General features: G+C 41.4%; 1 protein-coding gene across 6 annotated transcripts in view; it reads left to right on the forward strand.

Annotated features, from left to right (window-relative positions):
* The window catches only part of Wipf2 (WAS/WASL interacting protein family member 2), a 41814-nt gene extending 17855 nt beyond the window's left edge, over positions 1–23959 (forward strand). For 5 of the 6 annotated variants that reach the window (XM_074045670.1, XM_074045668.1, XM_020176320.2 and 2 more), the window contains 7 exons: positions 4576–4707; positions 7933–8065; positions 8731–8847; positions 9826–10482; positions 18252–18461; positions 19687–19788; positions 20415–23959. In XM_074045670.1, the coding sequence (XP_073901771.1) occupies positions 4645–4707; positions 7933–8065; positions 8731–8847; positions 9826–10482; positions 18252–18461; positions 19687–19788; positions 20415–20455 (1323 nt within the window). In that variant the 5' untranslated portion in view covers positions 4576–4644 and the 3' untranslated portion in view covers positions 20456–23959. The remainder of the gene's footprint in view (positions 1–4575; positions 4708–7932; positions 8066–8730; positions 8848–9825; positions 10483–18251; positions 18462–19686; positions 19789–20414) is intronic. The other variant, XM_020176321.2, reaches the window with a different exon arrangement.
* The last annotated feature ends 79 nt before the right edge of the window (positions 23960–24038 follow it).

The following is a 24038-nucleotide window of genomic DNA, read 5'->3' on the forward strand; positions in this document are numbered from 1 at the left end:
ACTTGAATCTTGTGAAGACTTTCTACCTCAATTCTGTGATGAATTTGACATAAGGAAGATTTGAAATAATGCCCTCTGATTGTTATTTCAAAGACACTGACTTCTGAGGATTGAGACACTTACTACATCATGGTTTTTAAGATGGAGGGGCTTAAGAAGGGAATGAGAATTACTGTGTTGCTGAACTAGAGCCAGCGTCAAAATATTTCTGAAAGTCAAGGACTCTGAAGAGGACAGTTGGTGAGGTTTGTAGTTGTAATTTAATAGATTGGAGAGAAAGTTCTTAGCATTCTATAGAGAATCTTTTTTTCTTTTTAAGGTGAATTTCAGATTTAACATCAAGACCATTAGATTCTTACTATTGATATAGAACTTTCAGAAGGCCCGGATTTGTCCTTTGATTAAAAACAGCTGGTCGGTGGAATTATTTGAACTCAAGGCTTCATGCTTGCTAGGCAGACACTCTTAATGAAGCTGAGTCTTTTTTTGGCGGGAGGATGGGATAGAGTCTTGCTGTGTTGCCCAGGCTCATCTTGAATCCTGGCTTCAAATGACCAATCCTCCCACCTAAGTCTGCTGAATAACTGGGACTAAGATGTATGCCATTGCTCATAGCATATTTTGATCACTTTTTTTTTTTTTAAAGGCTTGGAAACCAGAAATGAGAAAATATTTTCCTTGGTGGACAGTTTGCTGCTTGTTTTCTTTCTTTCTTTCTTTTTTTTGGTGGCTCTGGGGTTTGAACTCAGGGCCTTACACTGGCTAGGCAGCCACTCTACCACTTGAGCCACTCTGTCAGCCCTGCTGCTTGTTTTTTGAAGTGAGTTTAGACATCAGTCTCCATGAGAACCATTTCCTTGTCTGTGGTTGGAGTAGCCAGCCTATAGTGACGTTACACTGACAGGAGTTGGGGGTTTACAGGTTTTCACCGTCACATTTCTGATCAATTCTGTTCTCTTAAAAAAGTTCCTGGCCTTATAGATCCTTCGGAATATTTCCCCTTTCCTTTTATCATTCCTAGGACATTGAGAAAAGTGTTTTATTTTCTTATTCACAGAAGTTTTGGTCACACCTATAAGTAGTTCAGGGACAGGCCTTTCCTGTGGCTTTCCATGCTTGTTTGATTTTTTGGCTTGGTATATTTGGTGGTCTCCTATCTGTGCTAGGAGCTACCTGTGAATTTTCCTGTGTCCTAATCTCGTTAACCACCTTATTTAGAAGCAGATCTGTGAATTAGTTGATGAAGCTGATTACCTTATTTAAACCTTGTCATCTGTAAGTTACTCATGGTGGCCATGTTATTTTAATAAGGCTTCCATTTTGGGGGAATCAAGAAATGGGGTTTCTAAGTGGTATTTGAAAAATCAATCTTTTTGGAAGTATTTACTGCTCTTGAGTTTAGGCTTTATTTTTGGCCACTTATTTATTTGTTTGTACAGGGTCTTGCAATGTAGTCCAGGCTGGCCTCAAACTGTCCTCTTGCCTTAGCCTCCCAAGTGAAAAAAAAAAAAACAAAACCCTAAGTATTTTTTTTTCTTTCCTCTCTCTTGGTACTGAGGACTGAACCCAGGGCCTTATGAATGCTAGGCAAGCCTCCTACCTGTTGAGCCATCCCCTCATACCCTTCAGCCTCTTCCTACTTTAATGTTTTAGGGTAAGTCAGTTTCCTGTTTTGATCTGTGAGATGAAGATTAGTTACAAACTTTAACAGGAGGATAACTATATTTTTGAATATTCAGTGTTTTATGAGCTGATAAGGGGCTAACTCTTCATATGATACTTATGCTGTCTGTGATCAGATTCCATGGGTGTGACTATATCAAGTGTGAGTGAACTGTGACCCATGAATCACATATGGTCCACAAACTAAGAATAGCTTTTATATTTTTAAAAGATTGTAAAGAATGAGATGACAGGCCACATACTGGGAGAAATATTTGCAGAAGACATAGCTAATAAAGGACTGCTACCTAAAATGTACAAAGAGCTCTTTTTTTTCCTCATTTTATTTTTTTGGTGGTACTAGAGTTTGAACTCAGGGTCTCACACTTGCTAAGCAGGCATTCTACAACCTGAGCCACTCCACCAGCCAAAACAGGGTTGAGCCTAAAAAAAGGACTGTGTTGAGTATTTTCTAGATAATCTCTCAAACTCTTTGCCCTGGCTGGCTTTGAATGGAGATCCTCCTGATCGATGCCTCCTGAGAAGCTAGGTTTACAGGTGTGAGCCATCGGCATCCAGCTCATTGTTCTGTTTTCATTCAGTTATGAACATCAACCATTATTCACCCTCCTTCACCTTCTCCACTTACCCTTCCTCCTTCCATTAACATCCTTCCCCTTAACAGGACCTGTTTTACATTCCTGTCCATTTTTTTTTAAGTTTATATTCAGTGTTCAAATGGGTTTTGCCATGGTATTTCATCCATGAATATATTATACTTTAATCAGATTAACCTCTGTTACTCTGCCCTTTTCCCCTGCCCCCTCTTACTCAGCAGCTTTCAGTGCATTTCATTATGCTACCTTTCAACACAGAAGCAATGTGTTTTGATATTATTCACTATCATTCTCTTTCTTCTCCTTCCTCCCTTAGTCTCCTTAAACAGTCCCATGATTACAAACGTGTTCTCTCTGTGTGTGTGTGTGTGTGTGTGTATGATCATGTTTGTATTTGTGTATATGCTTTGACCTTCGTCTTTTTTTTTTTGTGGTACTAGGGCTTGAACTCAGGGCCTTCACCTTGAGCCACTCTACCAGCCCTATTTTTGTGAAGGGTTTTTCGAGATAGGGTCTTGTGGAACTATTTGCCCGGACTGACTTTGAACTTCGATCCTCCTGATCTCTGCCTCCTGAGTAGCTAGATTATAGGCGACAGCCACTGGTGCCCAGTTTTGGTTTTTTGTTTTTTTGGTTTTTTTTTGTGGCAGCATTCAGGGCCTCACGCTTGTGCTCTACTGCTTGAGCCACTCTGCTAGCCTGACCTTTGTCTTTCTGAACCTGGCTTTATTTCACTACTTATCTCCAGTTCCATCCATTTACCTGCAAGTGAAATAATTTCATTCTTTTTTATGGCTGAATAATACCCCATTGTGTAAATATATCATGTTCTTAATCCGTTCATCGTTTCTATGGCATCTGGGTTGTATCTATAGCTTTGCTATTGTGAATAGTGCTGCAACAAAACATGAGTGTGCAAGTGTGTCTCTGTTGTCTCCTAACTTAACATTCCTTTGGATATATGCCCAGGAGTGTATGGTGGTTCTATTTTAGTTTTTTGAGGATGCTCCATATTGTTTTCCATAGTAGTTGTATTAATTTACGTTACCACCAACAGTATAAAAGGATTTCTTTTCCTCCCACATCCTCACCAACATTTGTTGTGTTTGTGTTTTTTGTTTTGTTTTTTAGAAAGTGATAGTAAAGTTTATTGGGAAAGGAGTACACTTACAATAGATTGCAAGCGGGCTATCCCTAGAGTGAGAATGAGACTGACATTGTTTGTGTTCTTGATAATAGCCTTTCTGACTGGAATGGAGTGACATCAGTGTAGTTTTGGTTTGCATTTCTTTTATGATCAGGGATGTTGTGCATATCTTTGTGTATTTATTGACCATCTGTACTTCAAGAAGACAGTTGAGCTGGGGATGTGGCTCAAATAGTAGATCGATTGCCTAGCAAGCAGCAGGCCCTGAGTTAAACCCCAGTACAACCAAAAAAAAAGGAAGACAGTGTAACATCATATATGATTTCAACTTTGTGACAATCTGGAAAAGGAGAAACTACAAAGACAGTAAAAAGATCAGTGGCTCCTTTTAAGATTGGAGAGAGAGTGGGGATAAATAGGCAGAGCACAGGGAATTTATAGGACAGACAGACTTATGTATGATATTGCAGAATGGTAGACACAACTAATTATAGTCATTTGTCAAAACCCTTAGACTGTGTTGCACCAAGAGTGAACCCTACATAAATTACGAACTTTGGGTGATAAGGTGTCGCTATAGATTCATTGACTGTAACAAATGGACCTCTGTGATATGGCATTATGCATATGTATGGGAGCAGAGATATATGAAATTCTCTGTACTTTTGCTCAGTTTTATTGTGAACCTAAAGCTTCTCTAAAAAATATTTTATGGGCCAGGAGAAGCGCAAGTGATAGAGGGGCCTGCCTGGCAAACACAAGGCCCTGAGTTCAAACTCCAATAACACCAAAAAGAAAAAAAGTTTATTCATTAAAAATGAAGGTTCAGGGCGTGACTCAATTGGTAGAGTGTGAGGCCCTGAATTCTAACCCCAGTACTATCAAAAATAAAAATAAAGGTTAAGCTAAGAGTGTAGTATAGTGTTAGAGTGCTTTCCTAACATGAAGCTCTCAGATTTGATTCCCAGCACCACAAAAAGAATTTGTTATTATACCTGTCTTTTTACAGAGAAAGTTTACCAAACCCTGGGCTATATCACAGCAAATCTAGATGCTGTCTCTTACGCCATGCCCAGTCCTTTAGACATTGTGGACACTCAGTGTCTCTGATGGTAAGGTTGTCCTTAGGAGTTTCTGTTTTGTTTACAGGTATATGAGTGGCCTAACGCTGCAAATTAAGACGGAGAGTCAGCAGTGCCAACCCGGAGCAGGGCAAGGATGCCAATTCCTCCTCCCCCTCCACCCCCACCTGGTCCTCCTCCACCTCCCACTTTTAATCAGGTAGGTAGTCTTTCCAGTAGGCTACTCAAAACCTTTAAGTAAGTGGATTGATGGCTTTCAAATCCTATTTCTTTGCTTAAAAATTGTAGGTTTTCTTACCATACCACTTTAATGATACCAATTTTTATCTTATCCTACCTAATTAGTGTAGTTTAAGAGTACCTGAATTCTTATTCATCGTACATACTTTTTTGAGGTTCCTCAACATGCGGGGCACTGCAGGCTTTTTATAGTTATAGTTGTAATCTTTATTAGTGTAATAAGAAAATAATAATGTGTTTTAGCCAGTATTCTTTTTTAATACTAGTGTAGTTGGAAATTTTTTTATAATTGCTTGCTATTTGATTTCTTTGTTTCTTTTATTTTTTTGGGTGGTACTGGAGTTTGAACTCAGGCTTGTGCTAGAGAGTCAGGGGCTCTACTGCTTGAGCCACTCTTCCAGTCCATTTTGCTCTGGTTATTTTTTGAGATAGGGCTCACTTTTTACCAGGACTAGCCTCAAACTGCAATCCTTTCCATGTCAGCCTCCCAAGTAGTTAAAATTGCAGATGGGAGCCACTGGCGCCCAGCGCTATTTGTTTTTTTTTTGTTCAGTATTGGCTATGTCCTTTGGTTACTTTCCTGTTAGTTTGTAGATCATCTTTATTATTTATTTTTACTTTATTATTTTTTGTTTTTTGAGACAGGGTCTCACTATGTAACCCAGGCTGACCTGCCCTAGTCAGCCTCAGTCTTCCTGCCTCAGTCTGCTGAGTGCTGGGATTACAGGCCTGTACCACCACTCAGGCGCTGTAAGTCATCTTTATGTGTTTAGATTTACAGTGTTAACTTTGTGCCCATCATATGTTAAGTTTGTCTTGGATATTTTTCCTCCCAATTTATCATCTGCTTACCTACTTATAATCTATGTAAATACTTTGCAATAAGTCAATCTTTTCCTGTATTTTAATTATATTTAGGAAGTCCTTCTTTCCTATTTTTTAAAAAATATAGTACATATGTGGTTTTGTCTGCTAGATTTTGTTTCATAGTAAATCATGAGGCATTTAACTTTATTATTTTTTTCCAGAAATTAGTTGTTATCAACACCTCATATTTAGTAACCTATCCATTCTGCACTGATGAAATACACTTTTATTATTTCTTACATAGACATGGGCCTGCTTACAGACTTTGCATTTTGTTGGATTTATTAACTCCTGATACAGTTTGTCTTGACTTTTGGTGGTACAAGTCCCATTTTCTTAGGTTTGTTTTTTTTTCACATGCTTAGTCTTCTAGGTAGATTTTAGTTTAGTTTTTTTTTTTTTTTGTAGTCTAGACTGGCCTTGAATGTGAAATTCTCCTGCCTCAGCTTCCTACAAGTGCTGAGATTACAGGCATGTGTCACCATGCCCAGTTCTATAATAATTTTTAATGGCTTCCAAAAAATTCTACTAGGTGTTTAGTTTTAAAAGCTCTATACTTATAAACTTTGTAAGATTTAAATATATGATATTTAGCTGTCTTCTTTGGGAACATGGTTTCAATGTGTTTGTTGTATTTTAGATACAGGTAGGATATTCAATTGGAGATGTCCTGCAAGTGTTGGCCTATATGGATATAAAGTTCAGGTTAGAGGAATGCAGACAAGATAAAAAGATTTGTGATTTTGGGCTTATGTGTGGCATGCAAATGCTGGTGCTGGATGGCCTTGCTCAGAAACTTTAGATAGAGGCCTCGGATGGAACTCTGGGAAATGACATTTAAGAGGAATATGAAGGACCTGAAAAGAAACATGATTGTGAAAGAGTAGGGAGAGTAGAAAAAGCAGTGAACTTAGAGATAGTCAGATCAGTATTTAAATCTTGGCTCTGAGCCAGGTGCGGTGGCTTACTCCTGTAACCCTAGCTACTCAGGAGGTGGAGATCAGGAGAATCAAGATTCAAAGCCAGCCTGGGCAAACAGTTTGAAAGACCCTATCTCAAAAAACCATTCACAAAAAAGGGCTGGTAGAGACGCTCAAGGTGAAGGCCCTGAGTTCAAGCCCCAGTACTGCTAAATCAATCAATCAATCAATCAATCAATCAATCAATCTTGGCTCTTTTGTTCACTGATCCTGTGACATTAACTTTCCTAAATCTTTATTTCCTCATTTTTAGAATGAGAATAATCTACTTTATAACATTGTGTAGAGGATAAAATTAAGATGGTAAATAGGGTATGTTAGTTGAGAGAGGAGCTTTAGAGTTACTGTAGGGATTTGGATCTTTGCTTTACCATTTATTAGTCATATGACTTGAAGAAGCTATTCAGCTTCTGGTTCACACTTTCCAAATGAAGTTAATGATAATAATGCCTTTTTTTTTGTTTGCAGTACTAGGGTTTGAACTCAGGGTCTACACCTTGAGCTCATTTTTGTGAACAGCTTTTTCAAGATAGGGTCTCTTGAACTATTTGCCTTGGCTGACTTTGAACCATGATCCTCCTGATCTCTGCTTCCTGAGTAGCTAGGATTACAGGTGTGAGCTACCAGTGCCTGGCTTAAAAATATGTCCTTAATTTTTTTTTTTTTTTTTTGTGATACTGGGCTTTGAATTTAGGGCTTCAGGCTTGCAGAACAAGTGCTCTACTGCTTGAGCCACAACTAGTCCAATAAAGCCTTTCTTATGCTTAGCACAATGCCTGGATATAGTAGGGGCTCAATAAAAGCTTGTCTTTTTAGCTCGAGCTGGTGGCTCACACCTATAATCCTAGCTACTCAGGAGGCAGAGATCAGGAGGATCATGGTTCAAAGCCAACCTGGGCATATAGTTCAAGAGACCTTATCTCAAAACTAACCAACACAGCAAAGGGCTGGCAAAGAGGCTCAAGTAGCAGAGCATTTGCCTAGCAAGTGTGAGGCCCTGAGTTCAAATCCCAGTACCACCAAAAAAAAAAAGTATTGACTTGATAATGGTGATGTGTATAAAATGTGTAACATAAAACCTAGCACATAGGCATTCAATATTAGTTCAGATCTCCCACCATGAATTTTTGAATAGAAAGGAGATCTATAATCCTCACAGAAGGTAGAACTGGAGGTGGGGGCGAAAGCAAAAGACTTGGGGTACACCTTAACATTGCTATTTGGCACATATATCTGATTAGGTTACATAGGCATTTTATGAAATCCAGTTTGGCTTAAGTCATTTATCTTGAACTTTTGATGAAGGGAACTATTTATACATTTCTCTCTTCCTCCAGGCAAACACAGAACAGCCTAAGCTGAGTAGAGATGAGCAGCGGAATCGAGGCGCCCTCTTACAGGACATTTGCAAAGGGACCAAATTGAAGAAGGTGACCAACATTAATGATAGGAGTGCTCCTGTCCTTGAGAGTGAGTCTAAGCTTTATTTCCTAGTGAAACTCTAGGATCCCAGGATTAGCTTGGAGACTTAGCTAGGCTGTCATTTTTATTGTTGGGCTTGAGTGGAAAAGTTCTTTGACTCTATTCCTGTCTGCTCATTTGTATACCTTAGAAGTTTCTTCTTAACTTTGGGAAATATTCTCAGGGTTAAGACTCTACCTCCTACTATAACTAATGCTTATTGGGGCACATCCTTGACTATCCTCTGAGGAACCACCACATTGCTAGAAACCTCATTGCTAAAACCAAGGATATTTTTATAATTGCTGTAAGTGTCCATTACTATAGGGCACTGGACAGTTTGTTCACACTAAGACCCCTTACCATCTGGAAGTTGGAGAGGAGAGCCCTGAGAACTCTGTTGAGCATTTCTTTATCCCAGTTGTTCTCTCTTCATCCTAATAAAAGATTGGCTCCTACTTCCTACTGCCCTTTTATTTTCCATCACAGCAGAGTTTTGTCCCCACATGAAACTGTGGATAAGAGAGGCTTAGCTTTATTTTAATAGAAAGACAAAAACAAGATTGGTTTGTTTGAAAATTAAAGCCCAAATATAGAATGGAGTTTTCCTCAGGATTGTCTTGGTTACCAGCTCAGAGCATATGAACTGAAAATCCTGATGGTATGTTTTCCAGAGCCCAAAGGAAGCGGTGGTGGTTATGGCTCTGGAGCCGTAGCCCTGCAGCCCAAGGGAGGTCTCTTCCAAGGAGGAGTGCCAAAACTCCGGCCTGTGGGAGCCAAGGACATTTCAGGTACCTGACAAGTACTTTTCTAGACTATTGCCCAAGTACATTAATTTCTGACTTGTCTCAAGTGGGCCATCTTGGGTTGAGGGTTATAGTTGAGGGTGGGAAGGAGGAGGAGGAGGAGCAAAGGGGGAGTTACAGAGTACAGAGGGATTAAATGAAAATGCACTTAACACATGGTATATATACAAAATAGATTATTATTTAGTCTTTACAAACAAGAAAATTCTGTCATTTGTGACAGCAGGGATAAACATGGAGGACATCATGTTCAGTAATATAAGCCAGACATAAAAAAAGGCAAATACTGTGTCATCTCACTTGTATGTGGGATCTGAAACAATTAAAAAGAGGATGAATTTGATTAAAGTATATTATATATGCATAGAAATATCACAATGCATCTTCTTTGTACAATTAATATATATTAATAAAAAAGACAAAAAACAGTTGAACTCAGAAGTAAGAGTAGAATGGTGGTTGGGAAGCAGGGGATAGCAAAGGGGGATACAGAATTTCAATTAGGAAGAATAAATTTTAGTGATCTGTTGTGCAGCATGGTTACTATAACTTATAATAATGTGTACTTCAAAATTGCTCATAGAGATTTGAAATGTTCTAAGTATGTGAGCTGATGGGATATTGATTAGCTTGATTCAATCTATAACATGTACATGTAATATCACATTGTACCCCATAAGTATGCACAATATTTGTCAATTAAAAGTTAAATGTAAAAATATACATCGCAATGTTTTTTAATGGGTTCTGGGCCTAAAATTAGATTAAAACTCAGAACTAGGGTGGGGATGTAGCTCAGTGATGGAAGAAGTGCTTTGTATGCACTAGACAAGACAATCCAGAACCACGCAAGTACTTTTGTTACCACTATGCAGGTTGCACTTAGGTGGCTAGGTAAAGTAAGAGATACTGACTGATGCATATTGAGCTCTGTTGACCAAATGTTGTCTGGTGTATTTGTAGAGAACCTGGCTGGTAAGCCAGCCCTACAAATCCCCAGTTCTCGAGCTGCTGCCCCAAGGCCTCCAGTGTCTGCAGCCAGTGGGCGTCCTCAAGATGACACAGATAGCAGCAGAGCCTCCCTCCCAGAACTGCCCCGGACACAGAGACCCTCTTTACCGGACCTCTCTCGGCCCAATACCACCAGCACTACGGGCATGAAGCACAGCTCCTCTGCCCCTCCCCCACCACCTCCAGGACGGCGTGCCAATGCACCTCCTACACCTCTGCCTACGCACAGCAACAAAATCCCAGCCTACAACAGAGAGAAACCCTTGCCACCGACGCCTGGACAAAGGCTCCACCCTGGTCGAGAGGGACCTCCTGCTCCACCCCCAGTCAAACCACCTCCTTCCCCTGTGAATATCAGAACAGGACCAAGTGGCCAGTCTCTGGCTCCACCTCCTCCGCCTTACCGCCAGCCTCCTGGGGTCCCCAATGGACCCTCCAGTCCCACTAATGAGTCAGCCCCTGAGCTGCCACAGAGACACAATTCTTTGCATAGGAAGACACCTGGGCCTGTCAGAGGTCTAGCGCCTCCTCCACCCACCTCAGCCTCCCCTTCTTTACTGACTAACAGGCCACCTCCCCCAGCCCGAGATCCTCCCAGTAGGGGAGCAGGTAAGTGCTTGGAAGCACCTTTTTTTTTTTTTTTCTATCATCAGTTTTATCTTTTCACTTTTCCCCCTAGTGTCCCTTCAGTGATTGGAGAGAGTAAGAATTCATTAATTCAGTAACCTAGTTAATTGAGTCCCTTTTTATGTGTTGGACTCTGCTATTAGGGAAACAGCAGTAAATAGAAAAGACAAAAAAATTCTCGTGGACAAACTAATAAATCATATGAGTACATAGTATGTAGTATGCTTTAGAGAAATACAAAGAGAAGCAGAGGATGCGCTGGGGATGGGGTGATGATGTTTCAAATTAGGGGAGTGGGTAGAGGGAAAAGGTCCTACTAGGATGGCGACAATGTGACGAAAGTGATAAGCCAAGTAATTATTTGACAGAATAGCTGTAGCAGGCAATAGGAACAACAGATGCAAAGGTTCTGAGGCAGGAATATGCTTGACATGGGTATTTCTGGGAGCAGATCATTGTGACAAGACTAGGATGAGGAGAAGGGCAGGCAGGAGTGGAGGTGAGACAACTAGATCTCCCTGGGAGACCACTGTAGCATTTCGTACAGACTTTGGGCTGAACTCTGTGAGAAGGGAAGCCACTGGGGGATTTTGAACAGAGTAGTATAATTTGATGCATCTTTTAACAAGATAACTAGCTTCTGTGTTGAGAACAGACTTCAGGAGGACAAAGGTGGCAAAAGGAGACCACTCAGGAGGCTGTTGCAACAAACTGGGCAGGTGGGTAAGACTACAGCAAGTTTTGGAGATAATTGCTATTTAGTTTTGGACACATTGAGTTTGAGATGCCTGTTAGACATCTAAGAGAAGATAACAAATTAGTGATTGGCTGTCATACTCTGACAGTCAGGGGAGAGAGGTCAGGGGTAGAGAGTTACATTTCAATGATACCAAAAACTACATGCTTGAAGGGATCACCTGTGGAGGTAGTATAGTCAGGAAGAGATCTGGGTGCTGGGGCTCTCCTACATTAGAGGCAAGAAAGATGAAGAGAACCCAGCAGAAGAAACAAAAGCGTCTAGGGAGAAAGGAATGAGAAGAACCAAGAGAGTGATGGAAAAACTCCAAGGTAAAGTGAGTAGTCCACTGTAACCAATGTTGCAGAAAGGTAAGGTAAGTTGGAGACTGAGAACTTAAGACACTGGCCTTAGCATCAAGGAACCTTTCTTAGCAGTTTCAGTGCAGAGGTGGAGGGTGAAGGTGGAAGATTAATTGGAGTGGGTTTAAGAATGTAGGACTAGATCCCAGCAACTTGGGAAGTGGAGGCAAGAGGATCACTTGAGCCCAGGAATTTGAGAACTGCCTGGGCAACATAGTGAGACATTGTCTGACCAAAAAAAGGAAAGAAAAATGAAAAGAATGCAGGAATGGAAGGATAAGAATTGGAGATAGCAATATAGAAATCTCTTTAAGGTGTTTGCTGCAAAGTGCTGTGTGTGTGTGTGTGTGTGTGTGTGTGTGTGTGTGTGTGTGTGTACACACAAATAGAATGGCTGCTGGAGGAGGACAGTGTAGGTTAGGTTTTTGTTCTGTTTTGTTTTGTTTTTTTACTCCACGATGGGAAATCTTTTGGTATGCTGGTGGAATGAGTAGCTTGAAACCAGTAGAAAGGGAAAAATTGAATCAAGTAGGAACAAACTACCTAAGCAAAGTCTTTGAAGATGCAATCTGATCCATACATAGGGATTCATAATTCTTCATAGTAACACAAGGGAAGGCAGAGGATATGGGCATAGAAGCAAGTCGGTAACTGGTATAGTGGTAGGAATGTGTAAAAAGGTTCTAATTTCCTTAGTGAAATAGAAAGCAGGAACATCAGCTGTGAATGAGGTCAGGGAAGGAGAGGACAATTTGAGGAGAGAGAAAAAGACATGAATGGTCATCTGGAGCATGGGAAAATGAGTGAACCAGGGAAACATGCTCAGATAGGCTGCCACAGGAAGGTGCTGCTTGAGATTAGGGGCCATATGTTTCCAGTAAGAGTAATCCGCATGGTATGTGTTCAGCTGTGCATTTGTAGGTACAGAATTTCTGTTAAAAAACGCAGAATTGTGTTTAACCAGCATTGGCTTTTTTGGGGGGGCTAGGGGAGGAATAGACAGTACTGCAGTTTGAGCTCAGAACCTCATGCTTCCTTGGAGGGTACTCTGCCACTTGAGTCACATACCCAGCTCTGTTTTGCTGTCAGCTATTTTTCAGATAGGCCTCATGTTTTTGCCTGGACCAGCCTCAGACCTTGTTCCTCTTACCTACATCTCTTCCATAACTGAGATCACAGGTACTCACTACCATGGCTGGCTAGTTGGTTGACATGGGTCTTGCTTACTTTTGCCTGGGCTGGCCTTGAAGTGCCAGCCTCCTGATCTTTTGTCTTCCAAGTAACTGGGATTACAGACATGTACCACCATTCCTGGCACTATTGACATTTGGGGAGAATGTGTGACTGTACAGAAGAGTGGAGCAGGGGAGTAAAGGATTTATGTAAGGAATTGATTGAAATAATGGACCATTAGTACTTAAGTTGGGGAATAAGGGAATTAAGGAACCCTAGAAAGGGTAGAAGAGATGTGTGATCTCTTTAAGGAAGGGTGACTGTGACAGCCCTCTGAGACCTGATTGGACATAGGAATTTTGGCTCTCATATCCTTGTTATTGGACACACACCTTCTCCAAGTGCCTTTTTCTTTTTTAGTACTGAAGTTTTGAACTCAGGGCCTTGAGTGTTTGAGGCAGGCACTTTGTTACTTGAGCTATACCTCCAGCCCTACAAATGGCTTTTGAGCTTTTATTTTAAAATCAGTCTGTATAAGCATAGAATATTGATTAAGAAGTTATGTCATTGGGCTTGGTGATATACCTGTAGTCTCAGCTACTCAGGAGGCTGAGGCAGGAGGATTAGTTGAACCCAGAAGTTTGAGACCAGCCTAGGCAACAAAGTAAGACCCAATCAAAAAAAAAAAAGTTATGTCATTAAGAAGCATGTATTAAAAGCCAGTATGTTGTGCTGCTGTTTGGTTGGGTATATGTGAATTTGTGCTTTCAGAGTTAGCAGTCTGCCATAGGGCATTATTCACACAGTAGCTGGTGCTTTCTCCCTAGCTTTAGCCATGAGGATGTAGTCCTAAGGTGGCCCTGGATTCTATAAAGTTCAGGTTTTTAAAAACTTCCTTTGAGCAAAGCCCATGGATTTCCAACTAGGTAACAGAATCAGAGAAAAATGCAGTTTGCATGTCGGTTGAGCTAAATAGTTTTAACTGTCCATAGACTACTTGCTTCTTATATCTCAGTCCTTTCTCTGGTTTCTTAGGAAGAATTTGTTTTTGCAGTACTGAGGCTTGAACTCAGGGCCTTATGGTTGCTAGGCAGGTCCTACCGCTTGAGCCACACTGCCACCCTATGAACTGTGTTCTTCTGCCCTATAGCCACCAACAATGACGAGGCCTCGGGTAGGCCTCAGCTTGCTTCCTATATCAATAACCAGAGCAGCAATTCTTATATCTGGTTATATCAATAACCAGAGCAGCACTGGGGTTTGAAATTGGGAGCTTGTTTACGGCCATACCACCCTGAACGTGCCCAATCTTATCTGAAATTGGGAGTTTGTGCTCGCTACGCAGGTGCAGAGCAGCAATTCTTAACAGTGATACATTAGGGAAAAAAATTGAAATATTTCAGTCCGAGATCTTTTGAGTATTGTCTGTTTGTTACATGACTTTGGGCAGATTGCTCTAATTCAGAGTTTTTCTCATCTGTAAACTAAAAATATATGCTGATGAATGTTACTAGTTTTATGTAGAGCTTGTAGATGGCTCATGGACTTACCTCTGTTAAATCATATTATGAAAATATGTGACAATGTACTTTTGTAAATGACATTTGAAAAGGTATGGAGTCTTTTGTCATCTCCGGGTGCTCAGCAACTAAAATAAAACCTGGTGTTCTTGGTCCATAGTGTATTTCCTGAGTTTTTCCCTTTCAAATTAAAACACTACCTTTTTAAAAAAGAATTTAAGGTGCCAGTGACTCATGCCTATAGTCCTAGCTACTTGAGAGGCAGAGATTAGGAGGATTATGGTTTGAGGCCAGCCCTGGCAACAAAATCGAGAACCTGTCTCAAAAATACCCAACACAAAAAAGGGCTGGTAGAGTGGCTCAAGTAGTAGGGTGCCTGCCTAGCAAGCGTGAGGCCCTAAGTTCAAACCCTAGTACCAAAAAAAGAATTGATACTCTATTCTTTTCCTTAAAACTTGAGTTATGAGCCAGGTGTAGTGGTACACCCCTATAATCAAAACACTCAGGAAGCTGAGGCAGGAGGATCATGCGTTTAAGGCTAGCCTGAACTACCTAGTGAGATCCTTTCTCAAAAAAAAAAAAAAAGTTGTGGTTATCTTGGATTCCAAAAGGTAATCTATCCAAGGGCTTTTTTTTTTTTTTTTTAAACAAACTTACTGTTTTTAGGGTCCTTATGTTCTAGCTATGTAACTTGAAACAGTCTTAAAATTGAATCTGCCAGGGTTCAGAAGCTTATTGGACATAGCAGAACCTGGTTAGGATGGCACACCTTGGGGAAGGGAGCTGGAGGAGCCAAGCATGTTACTTTTGTCCTGCTATTTTGCCAGTCCAGGTTGGTGGTCATCACTGTCACCTATCCAGTGGCTGACTGGTGTCCTTGTGAGCCTAGTTAACTCTATGTACCTTACTTTCCTGGGCATGTCCTAGGAGTAAATACAAATCTTTAGGGCCCTGAGAAATCTGGGTTTTAGGAAATACTTTGAAAGTTATCTGAAAGAGCTTCTGTTTGGGAGATTTGGAATGAAAATGAAGCATAGAGACCTGCCAGAAGGTGTTAAGGAGATTTCTTTGTAGTTATTGCATCTAGTGACCCCTGTCCATACAGATGCTGAAAAGAGTGAGGGAAAGGTGACATTCCAAGTGTATCTATGAGAGGCAGAAACTTAACATTTATTAAGTCTACTCTTCTGAGAGAGAGAATGTGTGTGTATTATCCCGTTACTGTATTATGTGCTTAACTATGATCACCCTACAGAAATTAAAAAGGATCGTAAGACATACTTTTTTTTTTCTTTTTGTGGTACTAGGGTTTGAACTCAGGACTTACACTTGCTAAGCAGGCATTCTGTCGCTTGAGCCATGTTCTCCCACCCATGGAATAAGATATACTTTTTAACTAAAACACTGTTGTGTGTTAAGCCAAGAAGTCTCTCCAGATACTATTTTATTGAGAAGATACACTTCACCTCACTGGGTTGTAAAACCAGTTGGGGAGATAATGATAGACAGTGGTTGAAGTAGTTAGGGAAAGCAGTGCAAAGGTAGTGCAAAGTGAAGACTTGTGCTGACTTTTTATTAGCTCTGTGACCTTGTGAAATGGGTAGGGCTAGGGGCAAGGCTTAAGTGCCTGCCTAGCAAGGGCAAAGCCCTGAATTCAAACCCCAGTTCTGCCATTAAAAACAAAAACGAAAGAAAGAAAGGAAAAGAAATGGGCAGAATACCATATACTTTGTAGGGGTGGCTATATGAGTTTTTAGAGATGTAGCCAAGTGTGGTAGTGCGTGTCCTATAATCCTAGCACTCAGGAGGCAGAGACAAGAGGATTGGGAGTTGGAGGCCAGTCTGGACTCTGTAGTGAATTCTAGGCTAGCCTGGACTACATAACAAGACCCTATCTTAAAACACATAATCAGAAGACAGTATTTAATACATTGTGACATGTCTGAGACATAATAGATATCTAATAAATACTAACTGCTGCTGTTAATGAAAAGTCTAGGAGGAGTACAACTTGAATACATTTTTTCAAGCATGCTTTTGACATTACCTTTTTGGTGGCAAAATTTTGTCTTCTGAGGGTGAGTTTAATTTTTGGAAAATGGCCAAGAAGCAAAGTCAGAGATAGGGACAAATGTTTTTGATGCTTATGGCCCTAATAAACTGGCTTTGGAGGCAATTCCAAAAGAGATGTCTGTAGTTTTTTTTTTTTTTGAGCAATGAGAGTATCATTGGGGAGGTGTGGCTCAAGTGGTAAAGCACCTAGCAAGCTGGAAGCCCTCAGTTCGAACTCCAATACTGCTCGGGGGAGGAGAGAGAGAGAGAGAGAGAGAGAGAGAAAGAGAAAATGAAAATTACTGCATATATGTAAGTTTCCAAGGTGAATCCACTATATGTGCTTTGAGAATTACAATTTCAGTATGTACTATATTAAGTGCTGGAATAAGCAATAGAGCTTCTATATACTGTGGGAGAGCAAAGAAGGAGGGGCTCTGAATAGAGTGGAATTTTGGGGAAAGTCTTGAGAAAACAGGACTTAAACATTTTAAGATAGGTAGGATTTGGTTGTAATGGAAAAGGGATTTCAGAGTTTTGTAGAGGGAGTCATAAGAACAGAGCATAAGTAATACATTTTACTTAGCAAATATTGAGTACTTACCATGTGGTGTATATTTAGCCAAGCTTAGGAATCCACATGAAGAAACTGCTTAGATGTTAAGGAGTACACATGTGAAGAAGCATGAATGACGAACATGTTCAATACACTATAGAGGATGGTGTGGACACACTGGGTAGGAATTAAGAAAAAAGAAGAAGACAAGGTCAGGCTGACTGATGTGGTAGGTTACTGTGTAAGCAAAGGACTTGACACTCTGATGTATGCAAAGTCTTTGAAAAGACTTAAGCAAGCGTTTTAGAGTAATTAGTGAGTTGGTGATACGTAGAATGAATTGAAGGAGTAAGAGACTGGAAACCAGAAAAATGGAAAGCTTTTGCAGAATAAGCTATATATGAGAATATCAATTAGAACTGTGGAGGAAAGCAAGGAAAAAAGTCATCAAGAATAGTGAATTTTGACTCACTTGTGAGTTCTTGACTGACTGAGTTGTAGAAAATGAAAGAAGGTTATACATTCACTCTGAGCCTTGCTATGTAGAAAAGTGGTGGTCCTGTTCAAGGAATAAGCATGGGGGAGGCTGGGGACATAGGATAGTGGTAGAGGCCTTGCCTAGCATGCACAAAGTCCTGGGTTCAGTCCCCAGTGTTTGCCAAAATAAAACAAACAAAAATGCTATGCTAGGACATTCTGTGGGCACATGGTCAACAGTCCTTTGCCCCAGAGGTGTAGACCCAAAGAAGTTCTCTCCTATTCAAACTGGTACATGCCTGTAATCCCAGCACTTGGGTGACTGAGGCAGAAAGATCACAAGTTTGAGGCCAGCCTGGGCTACCCAGACCCTGTCTCAAAAAAACAAAAAAGGTCTTGATGCAGTTGCTCATGCTACTCAGGAAGACGGAGATCAGAAGCATCATGGTATGAGGTCAATACGAGCAAAAATACGCAAGACTCCATCTCAGCCAACAAGCTGGGCATGATGATGTGTGCCTGGCTATGCAGGGACCTTAGATAGGACGATCGTGGTCTAGGCCAGCCTGGCAAAAATAGAAGATCCTGCTTGAAAAATAACTAAAGTAAAAAGGGCTGGAGATGTGGCTCAAGTGGCAGAGTGTTTGGCAAGCATGAGGTCCAGAGTTCAAACCCCAGTACTGCCAAAAAATAAATAAAAAGGAAGAAAGAAAGGGAAGATGAATATGATACTTACCATGCCACCCAGAAATGCACAGAGCCTGGTTCTTTGGGAAAGTACCAAGGTATTCTTTCAGCTTATGTCTTTTCTCTTTGTCCTTCTTCCTTTTGCCAGCTCCACAATCAAGCCTAACTGTTTTGGATTTTATTTGCAGCTCCTCCACCCCCACCACCGATGATCCGAAATGGTGCCAGGGATGCTCCCCCTCCCCCACCACCGTACCGAATGCATGGGTCAGAACCCTTGAACAGAGGAAAGCCCCCACCTCCGCCCTCAAGGACGCCTGCTGGGCCACCCCCTCCTCCACCACCACCCTTGAGGAATGGCCATAGAGATTCTGTCACCACTGTCCGGTCTTTCTTGGGTGAGTAGTTACCCATTTTGTCTCATAGTTCCTGTGGAGACTTCACTGACTCCAGTGCCTTGGCTATCAGGTGGTCAGTGTGGAGCTTTGTGGCGTGGGAATGGCCACATAGTAGTCTTTGTTCACAGGCAGTTTCTCTCTTGATTTTCCCCGCAGACTTCTACTCCCAATCCATTAATACCCCTTTCCTTAATTAATTCTAAGCATGGTTGCTTTGGAATAGTCTGAAGTAAAATCATTAGGTGTCAAGCTACTCTCAAGCTTCCCAAGGATATCTAACACTCTAGATTTTTTAGTGGTTGCTCTCCTTCCTCATATTCTAGTCTATTCCTGTTAGATGCACCAAGGCTTTGTTTTGAATATAATATTGAAGAAACCTTTGAAATGTCACCAGACATTGTGGCTCACGCCTGTAATCCTAGCTACTCAGGAGGCAGAGATTGGGAGAAACACAGTTTGAAACAAGCCCAGGCAAATGGTTTGCAAGATTCTATCTCGAAAAAACCCTTCATAAAAATGAGCTGGTGGAGTGGCTCAAGGTGTAGGCCCTGAGTTCAAGCTTTAGTACCACAAAAAAAGAAAAAAAGAGGCTGAGGCAGGAGGATCATAAGTTTGGAGCCAGCCTGAGCCACATAGTGTAACTGTGTCTCACAAAGGCAAAGTGAAAAATAGATGGAAAAAGAACCCTTGAAATGTGGATTAAGTCACACCTATAGGAAACTTGAACCTTCTTCTGCAGGGACCATAGAAGGTGGGAGTGGAGACCAGGAGATGGCTATCTGAACTATGTTGCAGAGGTAAATGAGGGTAATCTAGGCTGAAAGAGAATTATCTGGTCAAATCTCTCACTAGCCATTCCTGTTTGAGGTTAATATTTACCAGTTTTTAAGTTCAATTCAGTCTCTAAGATGACCATGTTATTTTGAGATACAGAACTTACTTTCTGCATCCATGCAGCCCAGCTGGGCTCCTTTCCTGATATGTCTCTGATTTTTGGTGGAAAGGTTTAAAAAATCAGCTCAAAGAATCCTTGAGATAATGTTTGAATAAGACTGTGTATGATAGGCACCCCAGGTGATGCTGTTAACTGTTCTCAGGAAACTTGGTTTGGTGACCAAGGCAGACCCCCCTCCATACTCAGAATGCATGAGAGATCAGTAAGTGGAGAGGGTCTGTGAGAACACAAGGAAAGGTGATGTGAGTTAATATTCTTTTGTTTTCACAGATGACTTTGAGTCAAAGTACTCCTTCCATCCAGTAGAAGACTTCCCTGCTCCAGAAGAATATAAACATTTTCAAAGAATATATCCCAGTAAAACAAACCGAGGTGAGAGGAATAGTAAAGAAATTTTTTTTCACAATTGCATAAAACAAAGAATTTGTGTGTTTTCAGGCTGGTGGAATGGCTCAAGTGATAGAGCACTTGCCTAGCAAGCACAAGGCCCTGAGTTCAAACCCTAGTATTTAAAAAAAGAAAAAGAAAGGAACTTGTGTGTTTTTCTTAGGTCAAAATCTTCTCATCTTCACTTTTTTTTTTTTGTGGTACTGGGGCTTGAACTCAGGGCCTTACACCTTGAGCCACTCCACCAGCCCTTTTTTTTTCTATGTTCGGTACTTTCGAGATAGGGGTCTCGTGGAATTAATTGCACGGGGCTGGCTTCGAACCTCAGTCCTCCTGATCTCTGCCTCCTGAGTAGCTAGGAACTTAACTTTTTTAAATAAAGCAAAACAGGCTGGGGGCATAGCTCAAGTGGTAGAGTGCTTGCCTAGCAAACGGGAAGCCCTGGGTTCAGTTCCCTGTAGAGTAAAACAGTCAAACTTACAACAAAACCTAATCTCCAGGTTTTAAAGGTTAGCTTAAAGAGCCTTCCTCTCATTTCAGGAATGTTTGTATTATTCAGGGTCTGGAGTGTGATCTATATAAGTATGGTTTGTTTGGTTTTTTTTTTTCAGCTGCCCGTGGAGCCCCACCTCTGCCACCCATTCTCAGGTGAAGCCTGGCTTGGTCCTGTTCCTCAGGAAAAGGATGGACCTCTTCTTCTCAGATGGTCCCTTTCATCCCCCCTGCAACCTGCATGAGAGCTCCTGCTGTGTTTCTCCAGTGCGACCAGTCCTCGACTCCAAGCATCCTTCCAGCTCACCTCCATCTATGCAGCTCGTCTCTGGACTTGGTGATTGGACTCTTTCTATGACAGCAGGGCCTAAAACCCTGCATCCATCCCTCTTCCAGCAAGTCCTCCTAGCTAGAAGAGGAGAAAGCTTCCATGTCTCCTGCTTTCCTCTGGGGAAAGGTGCCTTGTTGTGGTGAATGGACTCGGGCAGGGTGGAGAATGGTAGCCCATCCACTCTTATGCACTGTGGGGAAGCGTGGTGGGTGCATTATATTACATTGTTTAGGAGGCTGGCACAGCCAGTACTTATGGGGAAGCATTTTTAGTGAAACAGTAAAGGAGTTTGCAGAGAAGTGATCTGTTCTAAAGGTCAGGTTTAGAGAAAGGATAAGGAAATAGGTCTTCATTATTTTTAGGCATGTTTTGGTTTTGTTCTCATCCCCCCCACACCAACCCAGGGATAAGTTGAAAATGCACACTAAATACTAATCAGTTGAACTAAACATTTAATAAAAGGAAGGGGCAAAATAAACTGAGGATCATTTAGAACTAGTCAGTTTCTATTGTAGTTGAGGAACCAGGAGCCATTTGAGTCATCTGTGACTTCCTGCCCCCTTTCTCAGGGTGCTAGGTTGAAGGTGTTCTCCCCCTCTTCCCATCCCCTCAAGAGACAAGTCACTTTTTGTCAAGGGCATCATTCATTCCTGATTCACAAAGCCCAAAAACCTTTGGTGGGAGATAAGAAGATAGGGCCTATGCCTTAACCTCAACCTCGAGTCTGCCTCAGTTTTTTCTAACTGGCTCTGAAGTAGTCATTGTCACTTTGAGTCCTTTAGCCCCTAGAGTGTACGTCACGATAACTAAGAAGGGAAAGAGGAAAGACTTCCTTGGAGGGTCTGGCTATGTGGGGCTACAAAGGACTTTATAGTCTGCTAATAGTGAAATTCACAGCCATCTTGAACTGAGCAGGCTCTTCCTGTTTCTTTCTCTGCCAGCCTCACCTTCCCAAGACCACAGGGGCTAACAGCAGAATAGAAAAGGTGAGGAAGTAAGTAGAAGCATGTGGGGATATTCAAAGATTTCTCTATGCCAAGAAGCACAGAGACTTTGGTGAGGTGTGCCTCAATCCAATAGGGCTTCCTCGGCAGCCAGCAATACATTGTTTCTTTGTCTTCCAGGTCCTAGTTAAAGAACACAGAGAAAATGGATGTTCCAACTAAGGTTGAACAGTGGGACAGTGCCTGTCCTTTCTCCAACAGCAGGATGGGGCTTCTGGACTCCACACACTAGGGTTGTTCGCTATAGCTGTTGCCATGTGCAGAGGCTGCACAAAGCTTGGTGTGAGAGCAGGGAAACCAGTCTTCTTTGAAATGAATGGGGAAAGCTAGTTAAAAACTTTCACTAGCCACATCATCCCAGGCTTAACTTGCCTTAGGGACCATTCTGATCTGTTGGATCATAGGCTAAGGATCTGTGCATGATGCCAGGTGAAACCCAAATTTTCCCTGAGCTCAGTGAGAGAAGGCTTAATTTGGGTTATTTGGAGACTGCTGTCCTTTGCCAATCCCTGAACCACATTGACTCTTACGACAGACTATGATTAGATCTATCACCAAACTTTTTCTAATCACTGATTATCATTTTTCTTTTCAAGTCTGTTAGCGGTTACCTCTCAGAAGTATCTCCAGTATCCTGAGGTGAATAGAGGTGAGAGAGGGGAGTGCAAGAGTTGACACTGCAGCAGAGTTCCAGCGTAGATGTTGGCACGTTATTGAACTTTGACTGTGAAGCCTTCCCATTTGTTTTTGAAATGGGAGTTGATAACTTTTATATAATATTATCAGTGTGTATCTTTTTTTCCCCTTTACTCAAACTTAGAGCATCAAAATATGTATCACAAATAAAGCCAAACCCCAGCTTTTCATTGGGGCTAATATCTTCCTCCCCGTGACCTGCTGCTCCTCATACTCCCCAGCATTTGGGCTGTGTCACATGGGTATTGACTGTATTTTTCATTGTCTTTGCCTCATGGAGAAAAAAAGGCCTGGGTCCAGATATAATCAAATAGGTTTTCTCCTTCGGAGTATATCGATGGCACAGCACCTATATAAATGTCTTTGCCTTATATATTATTCTGTCCCGCTGTTAATAACAGGATTATTATCATGTATATTTGCTATTGAAGGCGGGAATGTGATCCTTATAGTTAATGGTGTATTTTGTATGTTGTACAAAGCTTGTAATATAGGCTTAAGGTTGGCTGGCTATAAGAGCACTAAAACTTCTCACCTTTTAAACTGCTCTTTTTATCTGCTTGTGAGAATTTTGTCTCTTCAGTGGAAGATTGGGTGGTCTCATGTTGAGGCTATTACCCAGTTCTATTAACTCCCTTGTCCCCTCCCAGAGGGAAAAGACATTGCCCAGCTAAGCATCAAGAAGCTGTGCTAACAGTTCTTGTATGGGTTTGGTTTTGTGATGTTTTTCTCTAGTGGAAAACTGTAATAGCTATTTCTTACCACCCTGTTCGGAAGTAGGGTAGTGGCCTCTAGGTGTTTAAATAAGCTGGATCCCTGTCTTCCTATCTCTGATCACTAAACCTGGACCAAAGCACTTTGATATTCCAGGTATAATTTACTCACTTATTGGGATCTGCTCCACCTGGGAGCAACTCCACTATTTTCATAGGCTAGGCCAGCAGAGTGATCATAGGGCTATTCCAGCTGATGAATGTGAGGCTGCTGTCTACAGGAACTTGTCCCAGCCCCCTTACCTGGCAAAGGCAGAGACTAGTCACTAGCCATTGCACTGAGGGAATGCCCTTACCCAGTGACTTCCCAGCTTGAAACACAGATTTACCTCCAGGGAAAGGTGAGAAAAAAATTGTAAATAGACTTGCTACAGAGCAACTCAGGGTTGGGGTATGTTTTAATTCTCCTGATCACTTGAAATAATCTGTAGGCTGAGTGCTTATGGGAGTGGGGGAGAAGTGTGACTCTAGGGTCCTTCCTTTCTGTGAAACTCTGGGGGTGGAGTGTAGGGCATCGGAGCCCCTTTGATCACACTACACAGAGCTGTCTGTCCTTATGAAAACCCAACGTATAATCAACTACAAATCAGAGTCTTCACATTCCAGTTGTAGTCTTTCTTTCCCTTTTGAAACTCAGTCCCTGATTATCTAGTTAAAGTGGCTTTCTGTTAAGCTGCCCTAATTTAGGGAATGGGAGGGAAGAGAGGAGGGCTTTACAACTCTGCCTTCAAGACTCATCTCTAAAATCAAAATGAAACAAAACTGTAACTACTTTCGAAATCACATGCAAAAAAAAAAAAGAAAAAAAGGGTAACTTTAATTGAAGGAAGGGTTTGGTTCCATTCAACTCCACGTTCATTGTGCCTTTACTTGTGTTAGATTTCTGTGCTTTCTTCCTCTCCCTCTTTGAAATAATTAAAATCTTCCTTGATAACTGCG

The sequence above is a fragment of the Castor canadensis genome, chromosome 11 (genome assembly GCF_047511655.1).
Source record: "Castor canadensis chromosome 11, mCasCan1.hap1v2, whole genome shotgun sequence".
Classification (NCBI taxonomy): domain Eukaryota; kingdom Metazoa; phylum Chordata; class Mammalia; order Rodentia; family Castoridae; genus Castor; species Castor canadensis.